At 60.9% G+C, this 12,274-nt stretch overlaps 3 protein-coding genes across 3 annotated transcripts in view; 2 read left to right on the forward strand and 1 right to left on the reverse strand.

The window, feature by feature from the left end:
• The window catches only part of MNEG_4666 (putative DnaJ subfamily C member 21), a gene marked incomplete at both ends in the record, with an annotated part of 5,986 nt that extends 5,539 nt beyond the window's left edge, over positions 1–447 (forward strand). The window contains one exon of the mRNA XM_014046858.1: positions 8–447. Coding sequence (XP_013902312.1) covers positions 8–447 — 440 coding nt within the window. The remainder of the gene's footprint in view (positions 1–7) is intronic.
• A 1,170-nt stretch (positions 448–1,617) lies between these two features.
• MNEG_4667 (hypothetical protein) lies at positions 1,618–4,247 on the reverse strand (the record flags this gene model as incomplete). The annotated part of the gene is made up of 7 exons (XM_014046859.1): positions 1,618–1,790; positions 2,057–2,092; positions 2,299–2,363; positions 2,681–2,823; positions 3,181–3,228; positions 3,684–3,771; positions 4,120–4,247. The coding sequence occupies 7 exons, from the start codon at positions 4,245–4,247 to the stop codon at positions 1,618–1,620; spliced, it is 681 nt and encodes a 226-aa protein (XP_013902313.1).
• Positions 4,248–9,083: 4,836 nt separating this feature from the next.
• Positions 9,084–12,259, forward strand: MNEG_4668 (hypothetical protein; the record flags this gene model as incomplete). The annotated part of the gene is made up of 9 exons (XM_014046860.1): positions 9,084–9,254; positions 9,474–9,510; positions 9,797–9,922; positions 10,231–10,319; positions 10,596–10,721; positions 11,086–11,369; positions 11,664–11,712; positions 12,043–12,105; positions 12,236–12,259. 9 exons carry the CDS (start codon positions 9,084–9,086, stop codon positions 12,257–12,259), a joined length of 969 nt encoding a protein of 322 aa, XP_013902314.1.
• Between the last annotated feature and the right edge of the window lie 15 nt (positions 12,260–12,274).

The following is a 12,274-nucleotide window of genomic DNA, read 5'->3' on the forward strand; positions in this document are numbered from 1 at the left end:
GATGAAGGCATCACCAGCAGCAGCGGGCGCTTGGCCGAGGATTTGGAGGGGTTGGAAGTGGGCGGCAGCGGCGGCGGCGGAGGTAAACGCAAAGGCAAGGGCGCGAAAGCCGCCAAGGCTGCGGCGGCCAACGGCGCCAAGCCGCCGCCCGCCGCGCGCGCCGGTGGCAGCAGCGCAGGAGCAGCGGCGGCGGCGGCGGTGGACGGCGCCGACAGCGGCAGCGGCGGGGAAGGGGAGGGGGAGGGCTGGGATGGCGACCACGGTGACCCTCGCGTGCGCCGCGCGGCCGCCAAGGGCGACAAGCGGCGCTCGCGGGCGGCCAAGAAGGCGCAGGCCGAGGCGGAGGCGGCCGGCCTCGCGTGCCAGGTGTGCGGGGCCGCGTTTGGCAGCCGGTCAAAGCTGTTCAAGCACATCCAAGAGGAGGGGCATGCGGCACTGAAAAAGTAGCTGCATTCCAAGCGTAGTAGCTTTCCAAAGCAACGCGCTGCCCGTTTTCTGATTGTTTGCCCCAAGCGTTGACAAGTGCGTTTGACTCGCTGCGCACCCCCGACACATGCTGGCCAGGGCAGCGAGCGCCGCGCCGCGCAGGGGCCTGGCGCCAGTGCGCCTCTGGTCCCGTGCAATGCTGCATGCCGCGCTGTCACAAGTCATTCAGTAGCCCCAGGACTCTGGGTGTAATCGTCGGAGAAAAAACAAACCTGAACGCTTCCAAAAAAACGGTGCTGTTGGCTTTCATGGACTGGTTGCCAACCCAGCATGCGTGTTCGGAGCAGGGGCTATGTGCTAAGGAGTTCATCAAAAGGGGCAGGAGCGCTGCCGTGCGCAGGAGCTGGGGGCAGGCGCCGCTGTCGGCGGATGGTCCTGGCGGACCCGGGCCAGCAGGGGCTGGACGGTCTTTGGATTGGGGCCGGGGTTTGCCTGATTTGATGGCTGGCTGCATGATGCGTCACTGCTCGCAAGCCGGGGCAATTAGCGTTGCCCAAATTTGCACCCTGGTGCTCATAAACCCTTACACACTCAGGTTTCCAAAAGCGCACACTCAAGAAGTTGCCGACTTGACGTGAGGAGCATGTGTGAAAGCTGCAATGTTGAGGACCAATTGCCAATGATTCCCACCATGGAAGGCTGTTGTCTGCTGCAACACTCCATAAATACAGCAAGACAAAGCCATCGGGGCTCAGACGCACACCCTTTGCGACGTTATGGTGTCAGCACCAGCTGCAGATACAGCAAGCAAGCCACCAGACAAGACATGAAGCAATCAAATGCAAAGATTTTGGATGGATAAGCACAAAAACGACACGCATCAATGTGAAAGCTTCATGTGCTGGGAGGTGCGGACTACCCCTGTGGAAAAAGCTGGCCAACCTTCAACATGGATGCGACGAATGCAGCTAGCCACCCTATCAGCACCCCATATCCACTCAGCTGCAGCCCCTGGCTTGTTCGCCCTGAATGCGCGTGCGATTGGGTTGCAGAAGTCACAGCAACGCTTCATGGCTTAGCCCCTCATGGGGAACCAGGGATCCTCTCGCTGCTGGCAATGCATGATGCAATCTAAGCATCATGACGAGTGACGGGTTTGTGCCACATGCTTGCCACCGCAGGCTGCGGTTGTCAGGGTTTCTCAAACAGGGTGAAGGTCTTTGCAGACTCCACGATGCTCTCAATGGACCCCACTGTGGCCACCAGAGCTACGCCGCCCATGAGGCAGAACACGGCCCACATCAGCGCGCGGCGGGCTGGGGTGGTGGGCTTGACGCGCATGTACATGAGGATGGGGTAGGCCACTGCGCAAAGAGCGGAGGGGGGGCGAGGTGGGTGAGCACATGGCCAAGGAAGTGAAGGTGTGGTTGAGGGTCAAGGGGTTTCCGTGCGAATAGCGAGGCCGTGCGACGGGCGCTGGGCGGGGTTGAGCGCCTTTGCCCTTGCTTCCTGGTGTGCGCGGCAATTGTGCAAGCAGCTGTGTTGCCCTTTGTTCGTCATGACACAGGCTGGCCAAGATTGTGCAGCCCATCAATGTGCATACGCAGAACGCGCGGCCCCACGCACGCACCCGCTGTAGGAAAGAAGGTCACCGCTCCCACCAGCCCTGTTCGGGCAAGTTTTCAAAGGGTGGGTGATGGCCAGGGCGAAGATCAAGGCCCTGGGCTGAGATTCAAAGCCATGAAGCCTGCACATGACGGCATCTTGGACTTGCAGTGAGGGCCCTGGCCTGCCAGAATTCAATGCCATTAGTCTCGCCTCGATCCTGCCACTGTTGCGCGCCCAGCCACCATTCCCAATGCGCTCACACACCTGTGAACGCCCCAAAGAATGGCAGCAAGCAAGCCACAAACGTTGTCAGCACCACATACAAGGACCTGTGTGTGTGTGTGTGTGTGTGTGTGTGTGTGTGTGTGTGTGTGTGTGTGTGTGTGTGTGTGTGTGCGTGCGTGCGTGCGTGCGTGAGTGCGAGCGCGCGCAAACACAAATGCGGCGGTATCAGGTGCATATAAGGGTGTACGCGGTGACCACTAGTCTGTGAAGGCCGGCCAACATGAGGCCAGAAATGTAACATTACTTGCCAATCTCGACGGCACACCAAGTCCACTATCCGGGTAGCTGTGCAGCTGCAGCTTGCTAGCTGTGAGCGTTCAACGGTAGCACATATGTGTGTGCAGGGGCTGTGAGGGCCGACCTGTATCCCAGGCGGAGCAGGAACTCTGTTTGTCTGCTGCTGGTGAACTGCCATGATGGGAAGCAGGCCAGAAGGACGTCCTCGATGGACTGGAACACGGGCTGGGCGTAAACCTGGTAGGCTGACACCATGTGGATCAAAACCTGCGTTGCCATCCAACAGATTATTTTGTCGGTAGGGTTGCGTTGGATACTCAAGACAAAACGAGTTTGGTGTTTCCAAGACGGTTTTGAGCATGCTCAAAACCCTGCGAAGGGGTGAGGCTATCCCGGGGAGCCCTGAAACCTGCCCTTCGCCACCAGGAGTAGGGGCAGGGGGGGCGAGGATGGGGGAAGGACGCAGGCTGGCCTCCTGCTAGAAGGCCATGGCAGGTCATTGCAAGCAGCAGGCGCAACCTCCCCTGGACCCGCACCGCCAGCCCACCCGCCAGCTTAGCAGCAGCGGCATGCAGCAGCGCTACAGTCCAAAACTCAGTCCAGGATGTGATCTTCGCAACGCACCATGATGTTGGCGACCATGTTGACCCAGTCAGGAGAGTTCCGGAAGCCCTGGAGCGGGGGGGGGGGAAACACCAATGGGCGGCGCCCAGGTGCACACCATCGCACTCAAGCAAAGCTAGATGTGAGTTGAAGTCAGAGAGCCGGCAGCAAGATGAGACCAGGCATGCAGGAACTGCGAGACCAGGGCATGCAACATGCCGGGCATGCGGGCCCTGCATGCGGCTGGGAGCTGCCACATTGCACAAGCATGTTTGGCCGCAACTGTGCGGGGTTGCGGTTGGGTCCGGGCGTACGAAAGAACAGCAGCACGGCGCAGCGGTACATCCAGCTTTGAAAGTCAAAGCACGCGCACTGTTTTGATGCGTTGTGTATGTGTGGCGGCGCGCAGCAGGCGCTCGCACACCATCAGACAGGCCTTGAGTGGCAGATGCGCGGGCGCACGTCAACAACGGTAAATCATACAATATCCTGTGTCTGTACAGATATTAGAAGTGTGGGCGCACCAGCAGGACGTTGTCGGGGACGGCGTTGCCCAGGGCGAGGTACCCCAGGACGCTGATGAGCAGGTAGAAGAAAAACGTGGTGCCCAGCCTGGACGCGGTGTGCAAATGTCGAGGGTGCGGTGTGGCGTTCAAGCATCAGTAGTGCCATGCTCAACTTGGAAAGCCCATGGTGGATTGCCTGCCTGCCAGCCAGCCGCGCCCCCGCCGCGCTGCCTGCCTGCAGCCCATAGACAACCATCGCATCCAGAGGGGCGCTCAACCCCTACGGGTCACCACCCCACACAGCAGCAGCAAGTTGCGTGGGGCCCCGGCTCCCGCGTTTATGGCAGGAATGGAGGCCAGTGACAGCACACCGGCCAGGAGGGGAGCGATTGCAGACATGATGAACAATCATTCACTCAGATCCAGATCAACCAAGACGGGAGTGAGAGCGCACCCGAGCTGCACAGACTTCTTCATAGAGACCTCGGCCTTTGGCGGCTCCCTGAGGGTGTCCTCAACCTCCAGCAGCACGATGGCGGCCGAGTAGGCAAATCCGATGTTGCCTGGTTTGTTGATATCCATGATATGGGGTGGGATGGCACAAAGCCCACAATAGAAAGTGATGGATGGGCAGGAAAGCAGATTGGGTGAAGCACTGGCTTCACCAACGCCAACCTGCTTCCACGAGAGCACGCGTGGCAGAAGAGGCCTGGCAGGGCCCAGGAGACGCACACGGCGGCACAATTATTTTGTGACGGCAACGTGCTGCGGAGATGCCTTCCGCAAGCACACGCCTGCAAAACCGGTTGGTGGGAGCCACAACAACAATACAGCTGCCAAGTGGTAAGCAGCCGGCCAAGCATCCATGAGGTCGTTGAAACACAAGGTTGACGCATCCAGTCATTGGGTTCCCAATCCTGTCGCACACTAGAATCGCACCCAGGGAATTGAACACGCCGAACGTCTTCACGTCCGGCGCGTCCAGGCGGCCCGCCACGGTGCCCAGGCCGTTTGATGCCTGCAAACGACAGCGCAGATTGCAGCACGCGTGCGTGTGTATGCAGGGCTTTGTGAGATGGTGCAATCGCCAACTTGCACGCAGTCCGGCCGGCAGGACGTTAATTGCAATCCCTGCAGTAAAGCGTCGGTCATAGCAAAGTGTGCCTTCCAGCCCGTAAAGCACTTGCATGCGGAGCAGTTCCTTGGCCTAATGCACGTCCAACAGCATCAACAGCTGGAGGACAAATTTAGGGTCACCTGAGACCTATCAACAACGCGAGCGTGGCGGGTTTGACCAGCCCTTGCTCAAATTTTGACCGCTGGTAGACCATCGCACCTGTGACGCGGCGAGCCCGACAGCGATTGAGCTGTACCCTATCGACATCAACGCCCCGAGAGCGCTGGCCCACCACGCGCTGAAGTATGCCAGATTGTGATGCGAGCGAGTCCACGCGCACAGAGTGCAAGGAGGTTGTGTTGGTTGGGCAAGTAGGACAGTGCAGGAGTGGCAGGTTAGCGTCAGGCACATTCAGCCCCAGCCATTGCAGAACTTTGATGGTTGATTATCAGCATCAGGTGCGTTTAAAATTGAATCAAGGCACAGCGGACATACAGCAGGGTCCACAAAGAGCTCAGAAGCGATAAGATCGGGGGTTTAGAAGCTGGTGGGCCGGCGCAGCCGCTCCACGCACCTCTCAAGGCTGGGCAGCATGCTCATGAGCAGCTGCACGGCGCCAAAAATCAGTGTGTGCTGCCACTGGCCATCGAAGCAGGTGGTGCGCCCCGTCGTGTGGCAGGCCAGCCGCGCGATGTAGCGCAGGCTGTCCGCGGCTGCGATTGTGTAGCCGATTGTTGTCAGCATCTGCAAGTTTGGGGTGGAGGAGGAGAAGAGTGCAGTGATGGTGTTGGCTGCTTGACTGCCTGAAAACTTCCCAAAGTTGCACACATGGCACGCGAAGGCACACGCTTCTACACCTAGCCTTGCAGTCCTGGGGAAAGGCGCGTGCTCAACGCAGCTGTGCACATCGGACAGCTCATATTCAGGTGTACAGCTCGAATAAGGCACAGGCAGCCAGTCTCAACCAAACCCCATCCAACACACTGGAACCTCCCCAGCTGGCCAGGCTTTGCAAAGCGGCAATTGACCGCACACCATGTTCAAGTTTTGGCAGACTGACAGGATCGCCGAGTGAGTCGGGCCCTGCGCAGGTGGACGGAAGTGCGCACAATACAAGCGTGCTGACTCTGCGCGTCCAGCAGGCCGAGGCTCAAACATCGCAGCAAAACCAGAGGCCTGGCCGCTTGCTGTCGCTGTGGCGCTACGCGGGGAGCTGGTGCGCGGGGCACGCAGGGGCTGCTCTACAAACGCACACAAACGTGTCTACAAAAGCAAGGCGCCCCTGGCCGCGCGTCCCCCTGGGCATGGGTGTGGCCACTCGGAGCTGCCTCTCCTGCTGAAAATGCGCCCGCAGCTTGCTGCATACAAGGCCGCTTGCGCTCTTTGCCGTGGGCCTGCTGACGTCGCCACATCTCGGCATGCACGCAGCAACCGCCGCCATGACCTCCTCTTGTCAATGCATGCAATGCAAGATCAAGCCCACCATGATGTGGAGCACCGCCCACTTGTAGCGCGTGTGCCTGCATTCGCACGAACAAAAGGGGTGGGCGGGCAGAAGTAACGGGTTCAAAAGCAGCGTGCAACCGTCACAGGGCATTGTGAGAAGGCAGGTGGACTGCTGCTAATGCATCCGCTTGGCGTTCGGGCATCGACTCCAGTTTGGGGGTTCAAGTGTATCAGATATGCTACAACGCACAAGAACGGCGTGCCTCGCACTTGCCACCGCTCAGCACACCTTGCTTTGCCAGCAAAACGAGCACGCATGCTGCATCCACACCAGCCTATCTTGTGCTGCTGCCTGAGCCGCTGCTGCGCACCATCACCTGCTAATTGATTCCTTTGCTCGCAGCCAGGCCGCTGGCTGGCACTAGCGCCCCCCCCCCCCCACACACACAAAAAGAGCCCCAGCAGCCAGCCCTGACGTAAACGTAATGGCAACACCTGTCGCTGCCTGCCGCCCACCTCTTTCCTTTCACGTGATAACAGTCAGTGAGCATGGTGCAGGCCCAAAGCGTGATGACGTAAAACCCGACCAGGCAGGTGATGCCGGCCACCCAGCCCAGCCATGCGACCGCGTTGGGCAGGCCCAGCACGCCAGCGCCGATGATAGCAGTAATGAGGTGGCCAGCCGCGGTCAGCCACGAGCCTGGGTTTATTGGATGCGGAAACAATGCAAGTAAGGATAGTGTGCAAAAATCGTCATATCATGCATGCACTGACGAGGTTCGATTACCGAGGGTGTGATGCAAGTAAGGACAGACTCATGCAAATCATCGACGTGGCTGGGGGAGATCGGGCGGGGGATGAACGCTGCGGACGATGCCTGGCACTTGGCTGGGTGGCTCGGTGTCACCGCGTGGGCGTCACCGCAGAGCTGCTGCTTGCCATGATTAGGCACGGGCCACTTCAAGACAACAACAGAGGAAGCTTATGGAGACGGGTGACTTTGTCGCATATCATACGCCCTCACTGTGGCCGGCGTGGTGCAGGGAGCCGAGGCTGGAGAGGCGGCGTGCGCCAGGGGCGTGGCTGCCGCTGCCGCTTCCCACCGCCGAGCGCGCCGCGCTCATAATGGAGGCGCGCCGCGCCGCAGGGACGTAGATGTCATCGGATCCCAAGACAAAGTCTCCGACATCGTCCTCAAGCTGACTGGCAACCTTTGCCATCGCTGCTGCCGTGTGCTTCTTGCCACGGATGCAGCCCGGGACCGTGTGGCTTGCTGGCTGACAAGCTCTTGGCACAAAAGTTGGAGTAATAAAAGCATCGCACAGTGTCGTACCCTCATCTCAAGCGCAGGGGCCCGGTTCGTGTAAGAACGAACTCACACCGAATGTCCGAGCCAGTGACCAGCGTTTATTCAAGATAACCCCAAGAGATTTGATAAGAAAACGGATAATTGAAAGGGTAGCGTTGTAATACAGCTCTGTGCTTCCAGCCACGTGCTACCAGGTGGTACAAACCGGGCTGCGCACTTCTGCGAGATCTGCTGCTGCTGACTGTGCGACTTGGGCACAAATACAAGCTGCACACCAACGGGCATGACACAGCAGAAGTGTAGCACGTCTCTCCCCTCGACACCGTCCCGTTTCATCAAATCGCAATCGTATCAGAAGGGCTCGCACTGTGCACCCCCTCCCTCGCTCACCTGTCCGCAACGGGAGCAGGCGCGGGGCGCTGTGACAGTGAGCGCAGTGGTGCAGCTTCTGTCTGCGCCTGTTTCATTTCAAGCCGCCGCAGCGCCCGGTGCGCGAGCAGGCCGGCGGTGCCGAGCGCAGTAAATGAAGGGAACCCTGGCAGGTCGCGCGACCTTGATGTTCCCACACCCATTTGCGCTGCAGACAGTGCACTCAGTGTTGGTGGCTGCAGCGGTCCATCAGAATGGGCATGCACACTCCAATTGGAAGCACTGTAGCCGGATGCCTGCAGGCCGCCGTGCACCCGCAGCCACTGCGAACCTGCGGTGCCGCCCCTAGCACGCAACCTCGTGCCCGGACGCCCGAGCGCAGTCTGGACAGCGTGCGCGCGTCCCGCTGGCACCAATGGTCATGCATAAGCACGTTTGCCATGGTGTGCACCGGCTAGGATTCGCAATTCCATCCAAAAAGGGCCGTAAGGCGGGCTCTGGCTGCCAATCCACTGCTGAGGCCGCCGCTGCGCGCGCCTGCGATCGGCTGCCATGTGCATGGCGGCACCGCCTATGTTGATGACTACATCCAGATGCATATGTTTCAGGAACTTCATGATGGTCGAGATCAATACAGGGGCGCTTGTCAGGGGTGAGGGTGGGCGCTTTTTTGGGCGCGCCTAGGGCGTTGGTGCAAGCCAAGGTCAACGCAGAAGTGAAGAGAGGAGCCGGCCAGGCCAGATATGATAGTAAACATCATAACCAAGATTTCAAAGAGCGATCGGATCATCCGACAGGTGCGCAGCGCGCAGCGGCACAGGCCTGCGGATCGTCACCAGTGACACCCGACCGCCGAAGGTCGGGCGTCCAGAGGCGCCGCTGGCGTCGTCATGAGATGAGTGCTGACAGGTCGAATATCACTCAGCGCCATCCTCATACGCGCAACTCCGCCCAAGCGTCTTGATGTGGAGCTGTGATCCCACAAGTCGCGTGTAATCCCATACTTTGAATGCTGCAATCAAAAATTTGCAAGATCAGTATACCTGCGTCAGCTTGCCGTCCAGCAACCGGCTGGCGTTGCGTGCGCTGCGTTGCCGCGCCTCCGCGCAACGGCACCACACACGCACCACAAGCTGCCGCCGCACGGAATTCCATGGCGCAGCCGCGGGTCCGTAGCATGGCTCAGCTGCTGCCGCTGCTTCTGATCCTGGCGTTCGGGGCGCCGCGCGCGGCCGCCCACCGCCCGCTGCTCACGGGCCCCGTCGGCGGCGCTGCGCACAGCACCTGGGAAGCTGCCCTGCAGGTGCCCTGGGTGACCAGCAGCTGGAGCGTCAAGAGGGTCGTGGAGGTGAGGCAGAGACGGCACCACGGCTCACGGCATGGAGCGTGATGCATGCTTTTGTGGGTTGCAATACACCGCATGTTGTTGCCGATACTGCTGCGATGGTCACCGGCGACGCCTGTTCTGCAGTGAGAGCCGGTCACCAGGGTGAAAAAACGATGCGGTGGCAGCGCTGTGCTGTGTTGACAATCTTCACATCCTGGCGCCGCTGCTGCTTCTTCGCAGTGTGACGCGCCTGTGTTGTGGCTCAAGTTCACGGCAGGTGAGGGTGCAGGGGTGCCTGTATGTCATCTGATCGGAACCGGCAGCCGAGGCCGCGGCGGCAGGCAGAGCAGGGGCGGTGGTGCTGCCGGCATCAACCGGCGCGATCTGCATACTGCCGCTGCCAGTGGCGGCGACCGGCCGGTGGGCCGCAACAGGGGAAGTTGCGCGTGTCACCTTGGTCGCTGTTGTGCCGCCTGAAGCCCCCCTGCCACCCTCAAATTCCCTCCAACCATCAACCGGCAACCCCACGCCCCTCGATGCAAACCCGTTCCGCAAAATTGCAGAGCGCGCCAACCAAGATGTCCACTTGACAGCAGGCACCCCTGCCGTCCCTGGCCTTGCCGCCACGCGGCCCGCACTCGCGCTGTTCGGCCCGGGGCTGCCCCCCTACAACGCCTCCTCCCTCGGATGTGCGTTCTCGAATCCAAAAACCGAGTCCTTGTTTGTTCATGTGCTTTGTCAAACTTGCCTCAACCTGCCCATGCAGTTTCCAGAGTGCTCGGGCCATGTGTCGTGCGTGGTCTCCATTTGAAATGCTGCTGTGATTCTGTTTTTGCCGCTTGCTGAGTGCGGGCAAGAAGCAGCGGTCGGTGCTGCACACTTTTATGTGTTGCAACAAGCCCCGCAGCCACTATGACCAGCCCGACGGCCCCAAAACGCCTGCACGCCGCCGTCAACTCGTATCATCGCCCCTCGCTGTGTGCATCCCGCGCCGCAGTCGCCGCGCCGCCGCCGAAGCCGGGGCAGGGCTTGATCCGGGTGGGGTCGCCGGCGGACCAGAGCAACTGCAAGTTTCTTGAGAACACGGTGAGGCGGCAGCAGGGGGCACTGCTTTTCTCGGGGATACCTGATGTACTTATACATATTGAATTGAGTCGACCGTCGTCTTGCGGTGGTCCAGACCAAGACTCTGATACGGGTCAGTTGTCTCAACAGGTCAACTGCTCTGTGCGACTCAATGTTCAGCGGCGAACGCTCACTTCAGCACCCATCAATCGCCGCGAAGTGCCAAGGCTTCCCCACCGACACCCCCGCATCAGCACCCCGCAAAATGCCACCACCACCACCGCCATGACTAAACAGGTGTCCAAACGGTCCTACAAGCCGGCCAACTTTTCGGGCGTCGGCGCTCGCTGTGGGTACTACGAGCCCTACAGTAAGGCGTACCTCTGGATTACCGCGGACGCGAACGTCACCCTGCCCGTAAAGGTGGGTACGGGTGACACACGTGAATCTGCGTGTCATCAGCTGTGGTTGAATGCGGTGTGGTGTGTGGTCATTGTCTATTGAGGGATCCAGCGAGTGTACTTTGGTTTGGGCAGAGCGTCAAGAGGTTCCTAGCGCGCGGAGGGCGGCAGCTCTCGGCGCAGGCGTCGCCCTGGCACGCAGCAAACATGAACCAATGCACTTCGTGTAGCGGCCTCATCCAATCGCCCGGAGGCGCCGCCTCGACCCTCTCCCATTAAATGTCCCATCGATTGTCCCCCTGCGCGATCGTCGCCCCTCGCGCCGCCTACTTGCTCGTCGCCACCGCCATCACCTCGTCATCGTCTCCTCCAATTAACCACCAAAGGGGGGCACCTACTACCTGGCCGCTTTCCTGGACGGCCGCAAGTCGACCGGCCGCTTCACCGTGGCGATCGCCAATTGGGCGGAGGATGAGGACTTCAAAAGACCTTATCAGGCGCCGAAGGGCAACAGGGAGTCCGTCAACTGGACCGACGCGGCGGCGACGCCGCCCGCGGCCTGCTGCGCGGGCGGGAAGGCGGCGGTCTTGCCGGCCAAGGCGGGGGCGGCGAAGGCGGCGTGGCAGGCGGCGGGGGACGTCCGGTACTGCCCGCCTTTCAACGCGTTCGGGTGCGGTTGTTGGGCGGGATTCGCTTTAGAGTTTAGAAAGAGGGGGGAGGGATAGAAAGTGAGCAGGAGGGGCCAGGGGTGTGCACTGTGCAGCTGCGGGGTGTCCGTCTCGCAGCGCTGGCAGTTCCCTGGCGCGCCCGTCGCAAAAGCGCCACGCATTGTGCGAAGGCACCGCCGTGTCGGTGCTGCACCGCCCGAAGCCCGGCCTGGCTGGGGCGCAGGCAGTTCGTTTGCATCCAACCGCCCAACCGCTCACCCTTGCCTCTCGAACTTCCCCAAACAAAACACCCGCAGCTGCGGACCCCAGCCCAAGGATCGAGCCCTGCAGGCGGCAAACGCAGAGGTGCGCCCGAAGCCTCTCAAGGGCAGCCACCCCGCCGGCCCGTCAAACGGCGGCTCCGCTCGGCCACAGGGAGACCGCCATGGCCCGGGCGCTGAATGCTGCTCGCGGCGTTCGGAGCGGCGGCCTGGACGTTTGGCCGACAGAGTGTTCTTGCGCACCTCGCGCCCCGCGCCCGTCTCATCCTCCCCAGCAGCCTCCTCAAAATTCATCAGAGTGCGGCTACCCTAATCATCCAGGTTGCCCCTCGGCTTCTCTCTTGCAACGCTACCTCGCTTACGGTCATCAAATGATTTTGCTGATTTCCCCCCTCGCATCACAACCGCCCCACAGGTCCCCGCCGTGTCGCCGGCAGCTGCCGCGAAGCTGCTCAAGGAGGGCTGGGCGTACCTGGAGGTCAGGACGCCCGAGGAGCTCGTGACAGGGCGCGTGCCGGGATCCATCAACATCCCATTCTCTCTGACGAGCCCCGCGGGCGGTGAGCTCCGGCGCGGGCGCCGGCTCTGGCGGCAAAAGCACTGCGCAGATGCGCCCGGCTCTCGCGCTTTAGTGGGGGGTTTTGGCG

The sequence above is a fragment of the Monoraphidium neglectum genome (assembly GCF_000611645.1).
Source record: "Monoraphidium neglectum strain SAG 48.87 unplaced genomic scaffold scaffold00659, whole genome shotgun sequence".
NCBI lineage: Eukaryota > Viridiplantae > Chlorophyta > Chlorophyceae > Sphaeropleales > Selenastraceae > Monoraphidium > Monoraphidium neglectum.